We start from the raw sequence: 25275 nt of genomic DNA, 5'->3' as shown, positions 1-25275 counted from the left end.
GTGCCGGATGGAGAACAGCATTAAGCTCATTGGGAAGACTGTGATTGGACTGCCATGAGCATGCATGGCTGGTCTGCAAAGCTTCTCAATAAGATTTTTTTTTTTTAATGTTGAGTTCCTTTTAACAATAACTACTACACATAAGGGGAACAAACTGTAAATCCTATAAATCAAAATAAAACAAATCCACATCCATCCATCATGGTTTTTGGTTGAAGAAACCGGACCTATATACATTTTTTAAAGATAATAAGCAGCCACAATATTTTCCAGTGACACGTCCTGTATTTACCTAGTAAAGCACTATTATCGAATAAACTTCGTTATCTCTTATTATCCAAGACCACACAAGCCAACAAAGAATGCGTGTTATGAAGCTCTTTACAACTGAATATACAAACTTGTTTGATCTTAACGGATGTAAAAAAATAAATACAATGGTAAAATTAGCTTTGCTATGTTAGCAGGGGATATATATTAGCTCAAACAATAACTGGTATTTCATGCACTTCAAAAGAAAACAAAAAGGTATTAAGCTGCCTTTACGGTTTATAAGAATAAGGCTTTGGAAAGCAATACTCCATTGATTAGTCACTTGTTCTTTATATGTATTTCTGTATTATTTACTGTAGACATCAACAAAGTCACATTAACCCAGCAGTGTGCTCAATTCACACAAATGGATATTTAAATAAGTCAATTGGTAAATGTGTGGTTGGGTTATAAATGGAAAGCCTTCTCAACTACATGTTGGGTGTTCATTTTTTTGTTTAATGGGACCACTGCAGAAACCGTAACAACTAAATCTCAATTAAGTTGTTATAGTGTGAGGAGGTCCTTGGCATTACCTTAAGGGGTTACATAGTTACATAGCTGAAAAGAGACTTGTGCCCATCAAGTTCAGCCTTCTTCACATTTGTTTTTTGCTGTTGATCCAAAAGAAGGCAAAAAATCCAGTTTGAAGCGCTTCCAATTTACAATTTTCTTTCCACTCAGTTTTATGAATAGGGAGCTGACACTCTCAGCCTATCAGCAGACAGTCCGATTGACCATCAGAAAACGTTGCTGGGCAGAGCAAAAGGGCACTGTCTTTTTTGGGGGTTACACCTTTTGTTAATGGTTTAACCTCTTAAAGTGAGACAGTGCTTGGGATGGAACCATTGAGATGAAGTTATTATGGTGCTCGGATTGGTCCTTTAAATGGGATCTGTTGTCATTTACAAGGATGACAGTTCTTCTTTTGCTTATCCCTACATATAACAATGAAGCACATACTGGGATGGGGTGCGCATTGAAGGTAAGAATAAAACACTGATATTCCAGCTGTACTTTAGGACAGCTGCTGCTCACAGGTTCCTGAGATCAATATTCACAAAGAGCATCAGTTTTCCCATGATTCTCTGATTGCACATTAGGGTTCCCCAAGAGATTCATGGAACACTGGATTTTGTATTGGATGCTAGGATGTACCTAAAAAGCCGTGCATTTTAGGAAAATCCAAATAAAATAAAAAGAGATATTTTTTGTAAATGAAAGTACAATTGATGGTTAGTTTTAATTAGCTATTCGAAGGTGCTATTACTTTCAACTGGTTGCGAACATTTAATTAAAGAATGAGGCCTTGCTTCTAAGGTGACATTTCCTCTTTAATAGAGAAACAGAACTGACTTGCTCTTTCCAAGCGTATTATAGTGGTGGCACACAAACCCACAGACCATAATTATGTTGGGCTCAGGAAATGCAATGTACTACAGGAGGCATGTGAGATATACCAATGAAGCAGCTACTCTGAAAGGTGATACTTTTCAAGTAAACCACAGATCTCCGCAGCTAAAACTAAAAGCATTTTGTTAACGTTATAACCCAACAAATACATCATTTAATTTTTACGTTTACCCTTGATTTTTTTTTTTAACATAATACAGTTTTATTTTATTTTTTAGTAAATCTGTTTATTAAGATGATATAATCAACGGAAGTGGCTCGCAGGCCAGGCGACAATACAACAGTTTCAACATATGATAAGGCAAGCATAGAATATTCTAGGACCAGAACAGTATAAGTAAAACAATCTTAGTACAGTTAATACGTCTCAAAATCAGGAGAACAGAGTATTGACCTAGGTTAACAAATCCTGTGGTTACTTCCCTTCATCTGTGGGTGCAGAGAGCGGGAATCATTTTTGAGCGCCTTCATGTTATATGTGTGTGTATATGAGTGTTTATCCATGACGTGTTGTTATTTTGGCTAGACATGGATTACAGTTGGCACTTGCCTATGGTGAACAGGGGGTAAATACGTCGAATAAGCAGTTACTACCTCAGAGAGTTGAGGCCGGTTCAGGGGGCAATATAGTTTCAGGAGAGGGAAACCAGTGAGTCTCGAGTTTAGCGCTATGTGAGGTCGAGTCAGCAAAGGTCGGATGATAGAGTATGGGCAATGACACCATCAAGTCTCCCACATATGTGGGATTGTTGGTAGTAGGGTCCCAGGTACATTCCGGAGTACATCCGAGGGTAAATATAATCTGTTCAGTGGTGTTGAAGTACCCCCTGCTAGGAAAGGTATGTTAAAGACCTATCATACAGCACCTCCACGTCCTGACGCCCCCATTCTAAGTGGCTAAATGTTCGGACCTAAGGTAGAAAACTAAGTCCCAGTGCGAGTTATATTTAAGGTTCACTACATTTAGAGTTTGGGCAAACGCAGCCTTCCTGTTACAGCACTCAACTTCCCTTTTAAGTAACTTAGTGCTAGTAAATTCACAGTTGCTACTATGCAGTCTAATTTGGTGGGGTAATTCACAAATGTTTTATTCAGTAAACAGCAAAGTATAGTAAATTGCATATTGATTTCCAAAATACAAATATTACACATGCAAGTTGCCAGCCAGCCAGCCATCCAGGCACTTGGGTCCAAATCCCTCAGTCCCTCTTTTCTATCCTAATGTCCTTGTTTTCTAGAAGATCCATATTGTTAGTGTGTCTGAGTGTATAACAGAGCGTCACTGCAATAATACGTTGCACACTATTGTGTCTTTAAACTACAACAAAAGAGTTTAGAAATCAGTCTGTTTAAATAAGATACATTGTTCAAAATTACTATTGAGTTGCATAAATTGTTATTAGTACCCACAATAAAGCGCTACGGAATTTGTTGGCGCTATATAAATAACAACATAATAATAATTAGTAAGGCACCTAAAATTTCTCAGAACAGCATCATCCCTTTACCACACCCTTAAAATGAAAGTTTCCCTCTGTGTTAATTTGATATTTTTTTTTATTTCATTTTTTATGATTCTTTATTTTAGCTGTGCATGGAAGGTATGGAAAATCACTGAAGAAATGCTTTCACATACTCACCATGCCTTGAGCTACCAAGAGGGCCACATTGGGCATACTGTAGGGTGCACAAAGACCAAAAAACATTTTGTGCTTTTGGGAGATTACACCTGTGTCCCCAGGAGGAGCTTCCAAATTAGAACTGCCCCACCAGATCCAAGACACATGTGGTTATGCAGTATATTTCCAATACTGTGTTCACAACCAGCTGCCTACCACCCTAAAATCACCCACACCAAAGTATCTGATCAAATGGAATCCAAGCCTTTAGATTCTGCATAAAAATAATCTATATATGATGTTGCATAACAAGACTTTCTGAGTAAGTTTAAAGGAACACTATACATACCCAGACTACTTAATCTCAATGAAGTGCCATGTGGCCCCCTTCCAAAGCAGCAGCTGAAAACATTGCCGTTTTGCAGGAATGGCAAGGTTTATTTACAGGGATAACCTGCCTACAGTGGCTGTCAGAGAGACCATCTGAATGATGCAGCGTTTTGATGTTTGAAGTTTTGAAGTTTGAAGTTTTGATGTGCATGCACACTAGCCTCCCAATGCTTTCCTATGAGAAAGATCATTCATCTAAATTATCTCAGCCAAAGAGGTGGAGCATCATGAAGGAGCTGAGTGTTGCAAGGTAGAAATGGTAAGTAAACTGCATTTTCTTAAGCCTTGCAGAGGGGTTCCAGTCACTTAGGGCATTATAGTGACTAGGGCACTATAGAGTTAGGAATGTATATTTGGATATCTAATTCTACAGTGTTCCTTTAATGCACAATCGAAAGCTGGTTACAATTAAATAAAAGAAGACCGTGGATTGGCTGTCTGCAATTAGCATAATATTGCCAGGAATGTTATTTGATCCAGACTGATCATTGAAATTTGATTAACCACATGAATTATCTGCTGATCAGAACAAATGAAAATTATTTATGTCTGCATTTTCTTTTCTTTGACTCATTTCAGTAAGGATTCTCTGACCCTACTATAATAAGATTCTGAAATTTGCAAGTCAGAGCATAGTTAAAATAAATATCCAAAAAATATCATATTATCCAAATAATTCCTTTGCAATAATAAACCTAAATAACTATTACATGTTCTTAGTCCAGGATTTGGTATTATGCTGCTTAAAGAAATACTACCTGTGAATGCAGAACATAGTTTACAAGTTTGCTTAATACAAAAACGTGATTCCTAACATTATAGTATCCCTTTGCATCCCCCTTTTGGGTCCCTTTGGCGGCAAACAGAAGGTTAAATAATACTTTTTTTTCCCACTTACCTGATTCTGGTGCCGATGTCCCTTGTCACTGGGTTGCGCTCCGATGATGACAGCTGGAGGGGAACCTAATGTGCGCATTGAATCAGTTCTTCCTATGGTGACGTCTAGCGTCGTTTCACGGAGTCAAACTCTGTGAAAGGCCAGGAAGCACCTCGAGTGGCTCTCTGGTAGCCTCCCATTAGAGGCATGCTTAACCCTGCAATTTAAACACTGCAGATTCTCTCAAACGGCAATGTACGTATTAAAAAAACAAAACAATGAAAGAAAGCATCTTCATATGGAAGAACTAATTAGGGTGCAAGTGTATGATGTCACACATGCAATTATGCTCAATTTCCTTTGGTGACGATGGATTGCTGAATGGACAATGCAGTTATAAATAGGTAAAAATATTTGGAAATATTGCCTACCAGGAGCCCTTCACTTTTTGTCAACCATAGCTTCTTAGACTCATACCCTCTACAATAAGCTGCAGTGGTTATCGTGCATGGATCTTCCCTTTCACTGCAACTATCCAAACTATATCTCAAAAATCATTTTCTCTAGCAGGTCGGTTTTTAAAGCAGCTTTGTCGCTATCTGGTGTCTTTGTGTAATTTGAAAACACTCCAACAATGACATCATTGCAGGGGGTCTTATGGTCACAAGGAGAAGGCAGGTTATACTTATCTGTACCTGTCCATCGTGAGTGTCGCCGTGAGCTTCTGTCAGGTCCTTTTCAGCTCTTGGAATTTCAGCTGTTAGGAGGCGATATCAACATGCGCAAGAGTACAGCATTGTGGTCTACGGAAGATCACGTGAGATCCTCCATACAGATAGTTTTTTTTTCCCTACAGCCATCACTGGATACAGTATGGAAAGCGACAAGCTTGACAAAGGGTAACACCTCCCTTTGTCAAGCATAGGAAATATACTTTCTCAGTATATCTTTTGACAGGGTTGAAATTTCAGTGAACTTTAAACACAGTCCACGTGAGTACTTCATAAAGTTTCTATGTTTATGAAATAGTCATTTGGATATGGAGGTGACAGACCAGCATTAAAGATACACTCTTCATTTTTCTTTACAGTAGATTGAGCATATCAATCATTGTAGTAACAGGAATATTGTGCATATATTCTGTCATGCAGGAACACACCAGTTATGGTACGTAAAAACTAGAAACAAAATGTCATTGCAGCAAATGTTTATTGATGAATTCAAGTGCTGAATAGGCTCAAAAAAGAGGAATCAGTTAAATAATTGGAACTCTTACCAAAATTGATTTTTTTTCCCTTTTTGCATAAGCACTATTTCTTTGCAGTAAACATTCATTGATTTATTTATTTAACTATGTATGTATATATATATATATATATATATATATATATATATATATATATAAATACTCTTATGCATGCATGCTTATTTATATGACTGTGCATTTATATTTGTGTATATGAGTTCATGTACATGTATGTATACGTGTTTATGTATATGTACATGTGTTCATGTGTTTGTGCGTTCGCATATATATATTTATGTGTGTGTTTATGTATAAAGTGTACCATCTTCTGCACTGTCTGCTTGTTTTGTTTTTTTTCTCCCTCTCCCCTCTCACTCTGATCTTCAGAAAGATATTTAGGACCATCTGCAAGAATGTTGTCTATTTTCTATCAAACTTGTGTCTTATCTGCACTCATGTCGCTTTAACCCCTGTATCACATCTCAACCTTGAATTCTATGTGTCATCTTGCTCAGAAATGCTTCAGACTTAAGAAAGGGAGGTTCTCCCAAAAGCTTGTCATTAAAAAAATTCTGTTAGTCCAATAAAAAAAGGTATTACAGGATACGAATTGTATCTGTTTTTTACATCTATATATAGATAGATAGATTTTTTTTTTTTTTAAAGTTATTTAAAACTAAGAACAGGCTGAAAATAAATCCTTGTAATTTCTGTCAGGTTAATTCTATTCTTAGAGAATGGAAGCTCCCTGCAACACGGCCTATAAAACACTCAAACAACACCCATGCAGTTGCAAAATCTATAAAAAAAACATTCCTATACCTTTCTAGCACAACTTGTGTTTACATTATTCAAAATTAACTCTTTAATATTTCAGTTCAGGAGTAGGGCCCATTCTAGCACACCAATAATGCTATGAACAATGTGTAAGTGCCATTATGTTCATCCATGGGTGTTGTTAAAGGGACATACATAAATGACGTACACAGTATAAAATAATAGGTTTAAAGGGACACTATAGTCACCAAAACAACTGGACACAAGATAGCAGAATTTTTTTCAGGAATAGGTACAGGAACTATTCAGGTTATTGCCCATTTGAGGTTATTGCCCATTTTAGAAAGTTACACCCAAATTACTAATTATTTCATATACATAGCTTTATGAATAAACATGTAAACCACACCCAGAAACATTTTTGAAATTCCACTGCTGTTTTACAAGAGGCTTAAATGTTCTTGGCCTTAAATGTGCGGTTTCGTTTTCTCAACTAATAAAACCACTTGTGCAGCTAAATTAATCATATTCAGTAGGCTTCTCTTTAGATCCATCATGTAATGCGGGAGCAGACAGACTACTGGATTTCAGAAACACATCAGATGTTATTAGGGTAAAGAAATTTAAAAACATAAATAACATGTCAAAGCATGTGTGATGTGATCCTGTTTACAAAAATCATCACATTTTAGAAGAAGCTGGTATAGAAGCAATAGAAATATCAATAAAACCCATCAAAAAAGTACATTCAAAGAAGAGCTTGAAATACATGCTCCATTTTCTCTTAAAGGGACACTGTAGTCACAAGAACCACTACAGCTTAATTTAATGGTTCTGACAGGGTTTTTTTTTAGAGAAAAGGCAGTGTTTACATTGATGCTTAGTAACTTGGTGCTTCCTGGGTCAGTGCTGCATAGTGTGCGGCCCTGGCGTTCTGAACGTCCTGGATAGAGATGCTTTGATTCAATGCATCTCTATGAGGAGAGGCTGACTGGTGCAGCATAACATTTTGTGCAATAGCCTCCCAATGCTTTCCTATGGGATTATCTCAGCCATGGAGGCGGAGACAGCCATGGCATGCATTGGGGGAAAAGTGAGTAAAATCAAATTTTCAATGTGATCAGAGGGGGCTGGTAACCTAAATAGCCATACCAGCACTCTAGGGTCACTAAACAGGAACACCTGACACTATATTGTTAAATATTAAGCACGTGACAAATCAATCCAGTTCTGTCCAGGCACATATTGCATTGGTGGAGGGGAAAAATAAACAATGTGTCTGCTTGTTCTTCTCTCTCTCTCTGCTATTGCTAACATGTGGAAAGGGCAAAATTTATAGCAATGGTTGTCTGGAGTCAAGATGGAGGCACACGTTTCATAAATAGAGCATGGTGGATTTCTAAAATTAAAAAAAAAAAAATTATGAAGCCACAAACATATTTTTTTTAAATATAGGAGATCAGTTAATATAATGCGAAAAATCTTGGGGAGTGACGAATCCCCTTTAATATTCTTTTCATCTAACTAAACTATATAATTAGGGTTTATCTTGACACGGCTTTCAATTTTAAACTCTTGGAGATTTATAAAATCTTTTAGATGAGTACGTTTTTGACATCTTTTAAAATAAAATCCTTTTTTAACTATATATCACATGTAATTTTGGAATATACTTTAGTCAACTCTAATGTTGGGATATAATATATATTACTAAATAAAATGCATAATGCCGGATGCCGAACAACAGGCGATTTGGTGTATTGGAAAGATTTAGAGGACTGTGCAGTGAGCACCACTAATTTTATCGCGAATAACCTGTCTGCTATTCTGTTTGTAATGTTTATGGTTAAAAGCTATACTGCATCTCACTGAGCCAGCAGACTGTGCTCTGAATCTGATTTTGACAATCACCATAGGATCCAACGCTCGCTATTTAGTAATAGTGGAACATATTCAACTCATTCCTTGTTACAACCTAAATTGGTCTGTGGAATATTGGATTGTAAGTATCATATTTATTTGTTGTTTGCTGTGCACCATTATTGTGTTTTTTGTCATTGTAGGGGTATTTGTTCTATACTTTAGATGGTTACTGCATGTTTGGCATTTTATACACTGATTTGACACTTCATTTCATATTGTAAATTTTGTATGTATTGTATGATATTAAAATGATTAACATAAAGTATTGACTTTTTAAAATTGCTTTATAATCCTGGAAGTAACAAACAACTTTAAAAATAGATATCCACAAAGCATATACTTATTAACACACATTATGCGATGTAGCCAAAGTTAATGTGAAAAAAATTCTCATTTGGTATTTTGATAGATGGGTTTGTGATTGCGCTAATTGGTCAGCTTTTCACAGAGGCTCTGAGCAAGTTATGAGATTATTCTATGTGATTGCAGGAACAAAATAATTTTTGTATTTAATATTTTTCACGTGCATGTTAGGTATTACATACAGGCTCTTGGTGCCCCAATAGCATTCCTCGAGCTCATTTTCATAATTGAGAATTGGAGCTTAAGTGAGACAGGCACATTTTTAAGATATATATGTTTCACAGAAGTGTGTACATTGTGGAGTTAAGTGTTTACAGGCTTTGTACGCGTAAGTGTAAGATCGCTCATTTGTCTAGTGGGCTTCTTAGTTGGTTACATGCTAGGGTTACCACGGGCACCCGCTCTTTATGTGTATGACTGTGCGGGGCTGTCTGCATTTGCTCCCCCTATGGGGTCTGTATGCATGTGTGGTAGTTGGGGGGGCCTCTGTCAGGGCTAGAGTGTGCTATTGCCCGGTCAGTGTTAGGCTATAGTGTATGTGTGATCATGTTTGCTGGCTGGAGCGGCTGTGTTTGCGGGTGGTTAGGCCAGCATATTGTAGTAAGAGTTCAGAGTTAGCCAATGCCCTGGCTGGGTGGTAGGTTTGGAGGTATCAGGAGATCTGGAGTCAGTCCAAGCGGGTTCACCCCAACGCCCCAGGCAGTCTTGGAGACCAGCATCTGTGAACCACGAACCCGGTTTAATACCATAGGAGGCCGCGTTCTTCCCTAGTCGGGGGCTGCTGTGGATCCTGATGGAGGGTTGCCGTTTGTGGCGCCGGATCCTCTGAGCCGGTGGGTGATGCTCAGGATGTAGTCCCCTGGGGGTCTCCCGCCCGGGTGGGCCTGTCCGGTGAGGTTGCGCGTTGGTGCCATATTGAGTGCCCAGGGGGGACCCACCTGGTTCCCATCCGCTCTTCCTCCGCTGAATAGTCGTTGCTTTTAGCTGCCAGGGGGAGACATCTGGCTAGTCCCAGAGGCTGTCGCAGTTTGCAGGTTGTTGCAGTATACTGTGCTGGTTTGCCTCCCGTCTCTGCTCACGCTGTGTCTGCACACGCGGCTGTGGGATGGCCGCCATCTTGGGTCGGGCCAAGAGAACCGGTCAGAGAACTGGGAGGGCGGCCGTCTCTCTCCAGCTCAAGCTCACTAGGCCTCGAGCCTCAGACGGGTTGCTCCTATGTCGTGCTGGGTCGGTAGCGGTATCGCCGTGTTCGCCCGGTGCTCGTGCGTATTATGGGCACCTTTTTCGGTCAGTGGCTGTAACTGGCACGCAGCTGGCTCCGATAATTTAGCTCTGGCGCTGGAGCTCAGACGAGACACGTCTGATCCGTTCGGCGGTCAGGTCCCGCCCCCAAAATAATTTATTTTGATAACCATATTCTGTTTTAGTTTCTGGTTTCATGAAGTGTCTATTAAGAAAATCCCAAAGAGATTGAGATTGTCAATTTTGATTTGGATCATTTGACTGTTATTATTTGCATGAGTTCAGGAGACACTGAAATGACCACTATAGCCACCTAGACCACTACAGCTCTTAAGAAAACAATAATGTATTAAACAAATTATACATTTTCTAGTATGGTCCTTTTAAATCTAATTAAATTTCATTAATTCATTAAAATGTAATTTTCTTTTGAGATTGGCACCCACAAGGCACGAGTTTGCCAAAGTCACAAAATTCACAGATGCTAACCTCTTGTTTTTACTATACATTATGAGTGACATAAATCAGAAGTCTGTATCACTGTCCAGATTCAGTTTGAAATGTTGAGACTGTAATACGGGATAAATCTAGCTTTTCTAAACATAAGAGCTAAATAATCCCCAAAGAACCTCTAAAAGAGGAACAAATAAATAAAATGGGTCAGTTCAGGTCAAGCTCTTAAAGGGACACTCTAAGCACATTAGCCTAAAGAAAAAAGTGGTTTTGGTGTATAGATCTCGACGGCAGTGCAGCCATTACTTACCAAGCTGGATGCCTTTAACCATCCGCTGACCGTTGGCATAGTGACAGACGGTGAGAGTGCCCCTTTAAGGTCTGTGCTGAGAATCATAAACATTTCATCGCACCATTTTCAGAAACACATAAAAATATATACTAAGAATGGCACTTTAACTAATACAGCCCTAAAAAAACCCTTTTTTTTAAAAATATTTAAATATTTTTTTTCAATCTCATTAAAACCACACATCTCTTTGAGAAGCTTTCGAATGGTGATTTGTCAGAAACACTTAATCGGACATCATGGGCCAGCATGTCGGGGGAACACATTTAGCACCTCGTACAGTTTGTACCCTGACAAACCTTCACAACATTATTTTTAGATGTTCATATTATTTTGTGCACATAAAGAATTCAGTCTGTACTTATTTAAAGGGACACTATAGTCAGCAGAAAAACTACAGCCTATTGTATTTGTTCTGGTGAATATAATCATTCCCTTCAGGCTTTTACAGCCTAGGAATACCTCCACTGGTAACTCCTCAGATGGCTGCTAGAGGTGCTTCCTGTGTGCAGTACTGCCATTCAGTATATCCACCCTCTGCAAGGAGACACTGAACTTTCCTAATAGAGATGCATTGATCCAATGCATCTCTATAAGGAGATGCTGATTGGTCAGGGCTGTGTTTTATTTGTGCTGGATCTGCCTCTATCTGCCTCCTTGACAGTCTCAGCCAATCCTATGACTGTGGCTATGGCTATGTGACTGGCTGAGAGAATCACTTCTGATTATGTCAGCCAAGCAGGCAGATCCGGGGCAGAGGCAGCAGCAGACTGGGATAAAAGTGAGATTTACCTATATTTAGGGAGGCATGGGGGGCAGAGGGGCTAGATGGTTGTTTTAACATTGTAGGTTCAAGAACACATGTTTGTATTCCTGACCCTATAGTGTTCCTTTAAGAACCTCAATAAAGTTATTTGCGTGCTCTTAAACGTTTATTAAGACCAAGAGATCATGGAGGTATCACAAAGTAATGCTAACACCTTTACTTTTTTAAGCAAAATTATTCACCCCACAAAATGATATGGGAATTATGTCCATTAGTTTGAGCAAAGCAAAAGAGAAATTAGATTTTATTTTGCTCTATTAATTAATAACACTCCCGTAAAAGAGGTTAATTAGCTGAAGTAACTTTCATGCTGGGTTAACAAATGAAATCACTGCAAAATGTTATAAAGGAAACACGCAGTTCTTTTCTCCAATAAAGTAGGCACACTAGGTGAGAAGTTAAAAGCACCTAGAAGCAATGTGGAAATGCAGGAATTACTAGTGACTGCCTACTACTGAACTTTGACATTTCACTATGTACAGTGAGAATGTACACATTCAGAAAGGTCATTTACCTCTCCAAAAGCAGTCTAACTCTGGCATTCTTCGTTTCCACAACAATGCTTTTTTTATGTAGGACAACTTAAACAGGAACTTCTTAAAGCAAGGCATTGCTCTGCACCCTAAGGGAGTGGAAATGGTATCACTGTGGAGTCAGAGAGATTCCAAGGCCTGTACCTGTAAACAGATCGTGAAAGTATCACCTCAATGTACCACATTAGGAGATTCCTCAAAGGGAAGTGTTCCTCTATTTAATGGAGTAAATTACAGAGAAGGGACAGTTCCCCTTTAATAAAAGATAAATAAATTATAAAACATTTGCTGATAAGACATCATTTTATTCCTCTGCTTAAAGATCCAGGGGATATGGTATGTACATGATACCAGTCATTTTGTGCTCCGGAATGCTTAAATTTGTTTTATTACCAAATACTTATTAATTTTAACACGTGAACACGTAATAAATGAAATGACAATATTGAAAATATATTACAAGAAGATAGGGATGTTTGTGACAATTCCCATCTTACACATTTTCTTCATCTAATATTTCCTTTTTTCGGTTTGGTTTTGCTTCATGTCAAGCGATAAATAAAAGGCTCCCTCTCCGATAACAAGCACAAAAAATGAAGAGTGCATGACCTAGTTCAAAGCCAAGACAGAGTCTATTTTTGTCTCTACTGCAATTGATCCTCATGATTGACAGATCTGTACGCCTTAGTATTGTCTCTCACTAACACAGTAATGGTCGGGGTGAACCTCCTAAATACGTCATGTCTGACTCTTACTTGATATTGGTACTCTGTCAGGAACAGCCATTTTTTAAATAGGAAAGAGCAATGAAAAATTAATGATTTAGTAAAAGGGACATTTTCAAATCAATACTTGCATGAGCCAATCTGACAACAATGTCCTGTGACTGGATCATGGTGATGATCACTTTGTTACATTCTGCTTTTGGATCACTGACAAATTATGTTTTTCTGTTTCCAAAATTTCTGTCTGGATAAAAGTCCATTAAATGTTTATCCCCATGTCATTAGTGCAGTAAACAGGTGGGAAGTAACAAAGTCCCACAAGGCAACTCGTACAGAGCTGTTCCCTCAGGACTATGGTTGCTCTGTTTCTTCCTGACAAATCAAGGACGTGCGCCTTCCATTTTGGCTGCCATGGTAATAAACTCACCACAGCAACAGGTACCCAAGTATCCAAGAGAAAAATAAATATGAGATGGTGATTTTTTGACAATTCTTTCCATCTATCAAATTCCTCCCAACTGGAAGTTTCTAAACCTGAATTCTGTTTCGCAACTGTCCTATAGATTTTGTACTTGTTTGCTGCTAGTGTAGACAGACGAACACTCTGTCACATGAATTTTTCACACAAAGACACCAACAAATAGTAGGTAACAGGATGCAATATCAGATTTAATTGCTTTCACTTATAGATGAAGAATCAAGCAAGCATGCGCATTAGACCTTCCCCATAAGAAAGTATTGAGTCAATACTTTCCTATGGGGAGTTGGATGACGCTAGACGTCCTCATGCAAAGAGTTAAATTCTTAAAATGCAGAAAGCACCTACAGGCTTGTTTTAACCCTGCAATGTAAACATTGCAGCTTCTTTGAACATTGCATAGTTAAAGGGACAGGGACATTGTACTCAGATCACTTCAATGAGTTGAAGTGATCTGGGTGCCTTTATACATGGCTGCAACTGTCCTAGGCGCGCTGTGCAATAGTTACAAATGCCAGTCCACCTTTAACCCCAACAGTTCAGGAATTTCCACATTCCATATCACTAGGGATACTGGGTGTTCCTAGATTTTTGGCAAGGTGTATGTATCTATTGTTTTGCTTATGTATCTATGATATGTTTGTGAATATAAAAACACACACACCCCAACCCCCCAACCTTCTTTATCTCATGTGTGTGTGTTTTTAATAAATACTGGAATAGTCCAACTACAACATGTCCATTCACTCTGTCAAGATAGGCTTTTCACAATACCATTGCTTTCTTAATTAAACCTGTACTGAAGCAACTTCTGACTTACAGAGAAGTCGATCTACTGGTAGAAGAAATCTGGTCTCTAATCTCTCTATTATATGTTATAAATCTGATAGTATCTAAGACAAAAGCTCTCAATGGATTGCAAATTGTGTAGATACCACACCCAACACTGATATATGGAAAGCAGCAATTCTATCATGATATAATTAGGAGAAATCTAGAGATCTGTGCTGGGAGCAGATAACACATCGGTGAAGGTAACCGAATGTGCTTATATGTAATATAATAAATATTTAGATCCAGTCGTTTGTACTAGGTGTAAAATAAAGTAACGCTATGCAAAACACTTGTCTCAAAATAAAACTCTATGGCTGACTCAGTTTTACTATTCACTTCCTGTTTGACTCCTGTGGTATATGTTAGTATGCTGATAACTTCTGCGTTTGTGTGTTTTCATAAAGTGTTAAGTACCTGTGTGATGAAGGAAGAGTACATGTTTACATTGGATTAGCTAGATACATGTAGAATCAGCACTTCTGAACAAACCAGTAACAACAAGCCATCACCATTAAAACTAAGGCAGTTCCATGCTGGCCTAGATACACCAAACAACCTCACCGACATGCTAGAGATGTGGGGGACAGGAGGGCGCACTGCAACACATATTCTGGGATTGCCCCAAATTGCCACGATTCTGGCATCAATTTAGCAATGCTATCATTAAAATCACTTCGGTGACAGTCCCATTTCGCCCGGAATACTTCCTCCTACACATATCTAACCTCACCACACAAATATGTTATCTGCCACCTCCTGTTGGCTGTCAAAATTAGCATAGCAAGCCATTAGAAGGGGGCCGATCCTCCTTCCCTCCAGGAGGTGCGGAACAGAGTCCACTCTACGCACGACTATGAATGCATGGCGTACAGGCTGAAAGGGCAGGAACACAAACATACCAAACTGTGGGGATGTTGGGCAAACTCGTCTTCCCCTTGAGACACAGATACAAGGACAGGTGTAACACACTATAGTACACACCAACACATTTCCTTAATGATGGATCGCTGCATAACTCTACGAGAAGGAGGCGCAAGTCCCTGCGGGAACACAATACCCAAGGGGGGCTTATCAGATATGCTCCGATTCCATATCTCTATGTATGCTCCCATGGGAGTTTTGTGACCTCACAGGCGCAATTTTTCCTGCCCATGTTTGTCTCGAGGGCCCTATCCCACTCCCCCCTTCTCATAGTCATGCCCTGACATATATTCAATTGCAACACTAGGCCTGCTTAAACTAACAGGTTTTCATAAGAGCACACAATTGCCACACGGATATTTGAGGTAGATAACCCAATACAGAGGCGAAACACGCTCCACCTCAGCAACATGGCATGAGGCACAAAACAATGGTAAAAGCCCCATCCTGCGCACATACACTGAGGGGAGAGAACACATATATACGATAACAAGATCGGGTGACTGCTACGGTGGAAGCAGGCCCCCAAGTTACGGAATAGCGGTACAGCGCAAGACTAGTCGTTGCTCTTGTACATCAGGGGGGCTATTCTTACTATGCCAACCCAAGGTACTGGAGCACAATATCTGTATGAAGTGGGCTGAAGAAAGGCAAAATGTGTAACCCAACTTCAACCACACCCCCAGAACCGCTCGCACACCCACATAACGATACGCTGATGACACGACGTGTAATGTATGATCTTTATACAAGCTGCATACTAACTGTGATTTATGCTAACTGTGATTTACCCTTTGTTTGCCCTCTGTGACGGCTACACACATGACGATTTACTTTCGTCTAAATGTTCATTGGTGACAAAATGCCCCCCCCCTTCTCTTTTTTATTTTCTGTACCCCCATTTGATGTTCATTTTCTTTATGATAATCTCAATAAAAACAAGATATTAAAAAAACAAAAAATAAGGCAGTTTATTCCTCACCACCTTCATTTCTGCATGTTCAATAAATACCAGTCCATATTACCCAAGAAACTGCGAGGGGAAAAATGATAGGTTGCACTGGGGGGTTACTCTAAACACCATGACCACTTCAGCAATTTGAAGTGGCCTTGGTGCCAGTAGTATGTATGTGCAATGCTTTGCTTTGAAACACCAGACATATGGACTCTAACCCTTTAAATGCTATACGGTATTCTGCGTCTGACAGTTGATATTTCTAAGGTGAATCTATCATACCTGTAGAAAATCAATATAATTAACAACTGAAATTTCTGAGCACAATAGATACTACATATACTTTTAACATACTCAAGGTTATTGAGCTGCAAACAAAACTTGGTTGAATATTTTTCCAGACTAACTATTTCACCTTAAAATGTTACATTCACAATTGACAGTTTAGTAAATAATCCTGAATAAATCATCCAGGCGTATATACATAGCTCTTTTCTACCTTAAAGCAGAATATTAATTGGAGATGTATGCCAACAGATCAGGCAGTAGAACAGAACTTTAATGACACTCTAACCTATATTAATATTAATATTGTATCCGATCCTGCGTACATATGACAGTGAGATAACTGTGCTACAAAGAACATGCTGTACGGAAGACACAAATATTCTCATCTGGTAAAAACTAAAAAAGATATATATATAGATTTACAGCTGACCACACACAAACTGCAATAATACAAAATATTATCTAAATAATTTGCAACTTAAAGGGGAACTCGGTTCTTGCCTTCTACTAAATACCAAGTCTATGGATGGCAACTTGACAAATGCCCTGTTGTGGTACGAAACATTGCTTTGCATCTGCTTCAACAAATCTGCTCACTGGATTTAACTTGAGTGCCTGGACCATCATTATTTTTATGCCAAGTTCAGCTGGTCTGAAATCTGCAGCAGGACGGATGGCTAGATAGGGGTGTGCGCATGTGCACCAAGATGACAGGACAAAACCTATATACCAGGTTTTACGGTCTTGCTCTCACTTATGAGTTTAAATGCCTTGCACTGTGAGCAATATCAAATCAATCACACCAGGTGACATGTCTATTTGGTGATCAGGAATACACCAGGTGACATGTCTGTTAGGAGATAAGGAATACACCAGGTTACATATCTGTTTGGTGATCAGGAATACACCAGGTGACATGTCTGTTTGGTGATCAGGAATACACCAGGTGACATGTCTGTTAGGAGATAAGGAATACACCAGGTTACATATCTGTTTGGTGATCAGGAATACACCAGGTGGCATGTCTGTTTGGTGATCAGGAATACACCAGGTGACATGTCTGTTTGGTGATCAGGAATACACCAGGTGACATGTCTGTTAGGAGATAAGGAATACACCAGGTTACATATCTGTTTGGTGATCAGGAATACACCAGGTGACATGTCTGTTTGGTGATCAGGAATACACCAGGTGACATGTCTGTCAGGAGATAAGGAATACACCAGCTGACACAATCTGTGTCACAAAAAGATATTAAGTGACTTGGCTCTTCTGGTCTAATCTTCTATACTTTAGATTGAAGGTTCTAAGGTACATGTCTCTATTCTCCACATTTGCCCTATGTTTCCTCACTGTACAACACTTAAAGAGTCAGTCTACGCAATATTACAACTACAGCCCGCTGTAGTGGTTATGCTGCCAGGAGTTCCCTGGCATTGTTCTCTGGTAAGGGGGCAATTCATTTAGCAACAGTAAATATCAAACCGTGGCTCAATGTTTTTCCCCAGTAAGGGAGGCAAACCCTTTAGCGCTGGCTTGCTGCTTACCTGGGTCCGAAATGCGTCGACCTTCCACCGTAGCAGCTGATCTGCATGTAGCTTTTGCAAAGGTTGGATGTGGATCCCACTGGTCATTCATTGGCTGAGAGCAACAGCTGAACGCTCTCTGCCAAAGAATAATATGCTGTGCAAAGAAATATGCACAGAATTGACATAGAGAGTTCAGAGCTGGCTAATTAGACTACCAGAGGATGAGTTGTTACTCCTCCAGCAGTTTATTTAAATATCACATAAAATGCACATACAGACTTTAAGCATCATGATGCCTTAAAAACACTTAAGTTGTCATGGTGCATGGAGTAACTCTTTAATAGGGGGTTTATTCACTATACAGCAAATTGCCTCTTTATAAATACTACAATTTAATGTACATAACAGTCCAGCACACCCAATGGCTCAGGATTCACTAATTTTCAAATTCAATATCAATAGGATACTGATTAATCCTAGACGTTTGGATTTCAAAGCTATAACATTACTTAATCGTAAAGACTACAAATATGGAGGCCAAGAGCGGCTGTATGCACAGCCATACAATCCTCAAGTCACACAGCAGCATTCCACTCGTTATTTATTGATTACCAGGATTTATAAAGCACCAACATTCCGCAGCCCTGTACAATTTGGAAAAAGACAGTACAACATAAACAGAGCAAACACAAAAGGTAAAGAGGGCCTTGCCCATGAGCTTCCAATTTAAAGTTTAAAATGGGGAGAAGAGACAAGCACCAGCAAGGGGAATTTGGAGGTGATAGCAGAGAGAAATCATAGTAAAATTGCAGTAACTGATAACATGTGAAGGGAATGAGGAGGTGATTGACTGTGAGATCAAAAATCTGGAGAGCATATTATAAAGTTAGATGGGACCAGAGCGGGTGGTACTTGGTCAAAATAAAGTTGCTTTGTGGAATTGGGCCTAAGGAATATAGCTACACAATATAAAAAAAAAATACAAATTGCAATGAGTAGGAGTGTGTGGGGGGTAGGGGGGAGAGAGGTGTAGAGCAAGGTAAAGTTTGTACCTGTAAGTTGGGACATGCAAGATGCTGTGCACATCATTAGAAGGCAAGGTGACTGAGAACATTGCAGTGCTGTCTATTATCAGATGCAGGGTAAAAGGAAGTAATCTTCATATTATTTAATCTATACATTTGCTGGCAATGTCACCACCACATCCTCTCAGATCTATTTGCAATTTCTGGATGGCAAGGTTCACTTTAAGACAATACAGAACTCCAAATATGCAAAATGAGCGAGTTAAAAACATTTCCCAAACTGGCTACTTTGATCAGATGTTTGCAATTTGGTTGTCATGTTACCAAAAGTCACTAGGCACTGATCAATCCCCCATATATCCATATGGGCGGAAAAAAGAATTACAGGAATTCATTGAAATATATTAAAAGCATTAAGTTAATTCATAAAGTACTTGTGATATCAAAGAGTCACCAAAAAGGTCACATTTTACTTGGTAGCTAAAGACACATTTAGCAATGAATTTAAAACGTTTACACGTAGGCTTGGACTGCATAGTAAATAAGGACCGAACTGCATCAAAAGACATCGGGAAAAAAAAACCCAACAAATTAAATATAGATAAGCAAATAGTATAAATATATGTCACAGCCTCAAACATGACAGGAGCCAGCATGACAGGAGCCAGCATGCTGTAAACATAGTAACAGGCAGGCTGCAGAGAGCCTATGCCTTGCACCGCACATTGCTGTGACCCTCTTCCTCTGGATCACCCAGTGGCCCCTAAGGGCCAAGTGCAATGATTTTCCCTCTAAATAATGCACACATCTCAGCTCTAAATACCTAGTGCCAGCAGATGTGCCTGCATTAGTAGTTGTGAGGACATGCAGGCTGGGGGCAGAACACCATGGGGACTTGTTGATGGGATGGATGGTGTCTGCACAGGTGTACAACACTCACCCAGGGTTTTGACTGCGATCTGCTTGGTGAGAGGTGGAGGCAGGTTGATGCAGACCAGGTCCACGTCCTGGTGCAGCAACACGTCGTCTATGCGGTTGGTATAGAAGGGGACACTCATTTCCTTAGCCAGCTCCTCAGCCTCCTCCTGTGTCCTTCCCCATAAAGCCTTGACAGCGAAACCTTCATCCTTCAGCAAAGGGATGATCACCCTGGATGTCAGACTGGTGCCAAACACCCCTACCCCAGGCAGCATGGTGGATCAGGGTAACAGACACAATGACAAGGTGCAGTGGGAAGGTTGCTGCAGCCTCATGCAGAACAAAAATAAAAATTAGACTGGGGGCTAGTGTTACTTCTTCATGCCCCCCTCACCTCTCAGGCTGTAGGGGACAAACGGGTGGCACAATCCCACCTCTTCTCTCCATGTCCAATGCATGCCAGCATGCCCCCTCCCTTCTCCTCATCAAAGGACAATGCGATCCCAGAGGAAATAAATAATGTTCTTCGTGTAATTCTATGCAATAGAACGCCCAGGGACAATGTCTCTCTCTCTGGCTGTACAGTAAATAGTCTCTTGGCACAGGCAGTCCTGGGAATGGGGCAGTCAGTAAATCAGCCAGCACTAGCCTTGTTCTGCCATGATCTTCATTGCTGTGATACAGAGGAGGGGGTGGAGATATCTGCTGTCACCTAATGTGTGTGTATTCTATTCCTGGGACGCCCTCTGTAGTGTTTCATCTGCCATTGGCTATTGCTAAGGTTACTTTTAACCATTGCTTGGCTTTACTACAGTGCAGCTGCAGAGCTGCATGCCATGTATGATTCCTGTGTTAGTGCTGCACTCTGCAGAGCTTTCACACCAATATGCCTTCCAACGGTCGAAATAACATGGTCCACAATTAAAACAACAAAAAGCAACTTCCATTTTCATTATGAAAAAGTAAATAGCAGAATTCTTGTAGGAATTAGCATTATGTATAAAAAGATAAACGCTCCATACAATGCAGCAATGTACAATGGGGATCATATCATCTAAGCATTGTTCTAGCAGAATTGCTAGATAATGTATATATATATTTTCTAAAAAACATATGGTGGATTGGTCCGAATTTGACCAAGTATCTTCATTGCACGCAGACTTTTCTCTAAACATGGACCCATATGAGATTGTTGCATCTGTAATATTCATAATATTCTCTCTGATGTGCACATGCTACTTCTAAATAATACCGGTATGTTTTTGAATTTGCATTAAAGACTTTACTTTTGGGTTCCAGAAAGGTTTGTAATTACATCAAACGTATATCTTTGTAGGGGAATGTGATATTATTAAAATAATGTTTACATGATCCTCTTTGCATAACTCCCAACATTTCAAAAGGTCACTTTAAAGGGACACTACACTCACTAGAACCATTACAGCTTACTGTAGTGGTTCTGGTGTCTGTAGTTTTTTTTAGAGAAAAGGCAGTGTTAAGATTGCTGGCTAGTTACACCTCCAATGGCGGTCACTCAGATGGCCAATAGAGGCGCTTCCTGTATCAGGAGTTCAGCGTTTCCACGGTCTGTACGGAGGCGGTAAACGTTGCCCATAGAGATGCATTGATTTAATGAATCCCTATGAGTAGATGCTGATTGGCGCAATGAGGCACTCACTGACAGACACACACACACACTCACTTCCTGACAGACACACACTGACAGACACACACACACTCAATGACAGACACACACTCTGACAGACAGACACACACATTTACACATTCTTGCACACATTCACAAATCAATTTATTTATTGCTCCTTACCTTTGAGAGGTGTGGGGCATCTCCCACTGCTTCCTCTCGCGTGCAGTTTAGTGATGCCAGTGTCAGGATTACAGTTGATCCAGCACGCAGAATAGTATCACACCTAGGACCAAAAGGTAAGGTCTAACCGGACCTTAGAATGGCCGGACCTAACGTACCAGAGAATAGTCGAAATACTAACCGAGGTCAGGAACACAGAAAGAAAACACAGTTTCAAGGAATAGCCAATAATCAGGGAAACCAGAATTCATGGAAGTCAGAATGAAGCCAAAGTCAATAACCGAAGAAAAACGATCAGGAACACACTCTTGGATAACCAGCAAAGGGAAACCACGACAGGGCAATGAGTGGAAGAAACGAGTGAGTTTAAATATCCCTCTTATGGATCCGATTGGCCGTATCCGGCCTTTGACCCCCAAACGTGCGAGCGCATCCTCTGTGTGACGTCACCCACACGTCGACGTCAATACCACTGTGGACAGACATGGGGCTATATAACAGTGTGGACCGCAGCGGCTGGCATCCACTGACATGTCGCAAAAGCCCGGTCTTATGACATAGGACCGCCGAGCAGCACTTCTCCTATTCCTGGAAAGGTGATTATTGTTGTGTATAGCATATGGAGAGGATGTAAATGTGACAGCCGGCCTGGAATGAAATCGTATTCCGGTACACGGCATCACCACACAGGGTGCGTGCGAGCAGTGAGGAGCAGGAAGAACAGACTCATGCTCCCGCCAGCATCCTCTCCTCCCAGCCGGGTAAATTTTAACAGAGTAGGCACCTGCAATGTGGGGAGAGCAGGTGCCTACTCTGCCTTAACATGTCAAACTCGCGGCTCGCTGGGCTGCAAAGATATATTCCTTGTGGGCCTGATGCGCCCCCGAGTTTGACATGTTAGTATAGATCATGCCTCTTAATTTTCACTGCTCAATCCTCTGTCATTTACTAATTAAATCACTTCTGTTTCTGTTTATGCAGTCCTAGCCACACCTCCCCTGGCTGTAACTGACACAGCCTGCATGGAAAAACATGGTTTCATTTTCAATCAGATGTAACTTACTTTAAACTCCCAGTTTAAGGTTGTCAGATGAGTAAAACATTAAAGATAAATGGCAAAATCTTAATAACTTTTTTTTACTGTTTGTTTTAAAGGACTACTATAGGCACCCAGACCACTTCAGCTTAATGAAGTGGTCTGGGTGCCAGGTCCAGCTAGGATTAACCCTTTCTTCTATAAACATAGCAGTTTCAGAGAAACTGCTATGTTTATAATAGGGTTAATCCAGCCTCTGTGATTTTCACAGTGAGAAGACGCCAGCGTCCATAGGAAAGCATTGTAAATGCTTTCCTATGGACTGGCTGAATGCGCGCGCGGCTCGTGCCGCGCATGCGCATTTAGCCAAGGAGGAGGAGAGGAGGAGGAGAGTTCCCCACACGGCGCTGGAGAAAGAGGTAAGTTTAACCCCTTCCTCCCCCTAGAGCCCAGCGGGAGAGGGACCCTGAGGGTGGGGGCACCCTCAGGGCACTATAGTGCCAGGAAAATGAGTATGTTTTCCTGGCACTATAGTGGTCCTTTAACTAAATAAAAGCCCACTGGAAATCACAAAATAAAATCACTGGAAATCTACAGTTGCAGTATCAGTTATGCCTTTAAATTACTATTGCAATGCAGTACATGCAATTGGGAAGTGAACAAAAGGTATTGCTTCACTTTAAGTATATTTTCGTTTTACATACATGCTCTGGTCCCATTGTGTACTTAAAAGTGGGGAATGCCTGTAATGAAGATACAAAGAGCACAAGGAAAAGGAACCAAGAATAAAAAAAATAACAGAAGTGTTTTAACAATTGTCAAGGTATGTTCTGAAAATATGTATAAAATGAAAATGAGAGTGTGGCGGAACCAGCCCCGCCACTTGTGCCTGGAGAGGACTGCTTGCCAGCCTCTTGCCATGTGATTATGGTCCCTGGGAGGTTTGGCCCTTGAAATAACAGATTTGGGCATATTGTATTTTATTATGCTGCTGCTGGCCCTTTAAGAACCATCTGGGGACATACTGTGACTTTTGGGAACAATGCCCCTTTAAGACTATGGCCCCTATGACTATTTTAGCAGATTGGATTTTAAAAGACTTGCTGCCCCTTTAAATTATATTGGAGCAGTTCTGCAGCTTTAAATTGGCACTTCGGATGCAGCCGAAGTAGTCGAAGTGGCCGCAATTCGACAAACGAACACGTGGCGGCGGCCATCTTTGTTCATACGAACGAGGTCAGCGGTATGTGTAGTCAAATCCATGGAACTGAAATCGGCTACACATTTCAACGAACACCGCTGACCCTTACCTTCTCCTACACTCTGTTTTCAGCTGCAGAGACTAAGTCCCGTTCGGCAGTTTGAACTCACTGCTATACTAAGCTAAATGCACGAACGGCCCCATTCGTGCATTCGAATGGGACTTAGTAATTTTTCTGTGTAAAATAGACCGACCGCACAGCCCAAATCTATGGAACTGTTTTGGGCAGGAAAATGTGCTTGCGGTCGGTCATAAAGGACTCCAAGCTAACATTTGATCTACTGGATGGATTTGTCTGATTTTTGAAAGTGTTTATGTTTAAAGTGTGCTGATTCTGAATACGTAATTTATGATTTAAGATTGGACATATATTTTTAAAGTTATAGTACATGTATAAAAACTGTATTTTCCTGTTTGTGATAATTATGTTAACCCATTGTGTACCATAATTATATCACAGGCAGAGGGGAGGATTTTAGTTTAATAAAGATTTAATAAGAGAAAATCTTGTGACAGATCAAATGGGAGCAGGAATCAAACACGATATACATTGTCCTGTCAATCAATGCTCATTCCAGCACATATGTAAGCATGGTGTTTAGAAGGTTAACAAGGCTTAATTTTCAATATTGAAATTAAATGCAAAAAATTATTTGCTTTGAGAAAAATAGAGCTGAAGTTGCATATTTAAAAACTCAGTTACCAAAATAACACACCAAGCACTATAAATATTAAAGGGATAGTCTAAGCACCAATGAAAGTAATAACAGACCAGAAACACTGGAACAGAATTGGTGAAATATAGTTCTTCTTGTTCTCTATTTTGGTGCAGGTCCATAGTTACTTTCTCTGGGGCTTGTCTTTTTGGGAGATTTGTATTTGGAACCTGCACAACAGGCTATTCTGGAGCATTTCTGCCCCTACAAAAGCTTGTGACAAAACTTGCCATTCATTCTATAAAGACACACACCAATGTCTGTCTGCCACGACTCACTCCAATCCTGCTCTACCCACATTCACGCACATCAACATATCATAATGCAGATTTACAAAGAAAAATAAAATGCCTTATACACACACACACAGCAGCTAAAACACTCACAATATCATGGAGCAATATGTGTGAGCAGACATAAAATCCTGCCCATATTTTA

General features: G+C 40.0%; 1 protein-coding gene across 1 annotated transcript in view; it reads right to left on the bottom strand.

Moving 5' to 3' along the window:
• The window catches only part of GFOD1 (Gfo/Idh/MocA-like oxidoreductase domain containing 1), an 81729-nt gene extending 61059 nt beyond the window's left edge, over window positions 1-20670 (bottom strand). The window contains exon 1 of the mRNA XM_063451710.1: window positions 20019-20670. Coding sequence (XP_063307780.1) covers window positions 20019-20271 — 253 coding nt within the window. The 5' untranslated portion in view covers window positions 20272-20670. The remainder of the gene's footprint in view (window positions 1-20018) is intronic.
• Between the last annotated feature and the right edge of the window lie 4605 nt (window positions 20671-25275).

Source organism: Pelobates fuscus, chromosome 4 (genome assembly GCF_036172605.1).
Source record: "Pelobates fuscus isolate aPelFus1 chromosome 4, aPelFus1.pri, whole genome shotgun sequence".
Taxonomy (NCBI): Eukaryota; Metazoa; Chordata; class Amphibia; order Anura; family Pelobatidae; genus Pelobates; species Pelobates fuscus.
Note: the sequence above shows the minus strand (reverse complement) of the source record. Positions and strands in the feature narration are given on the sequence as shown.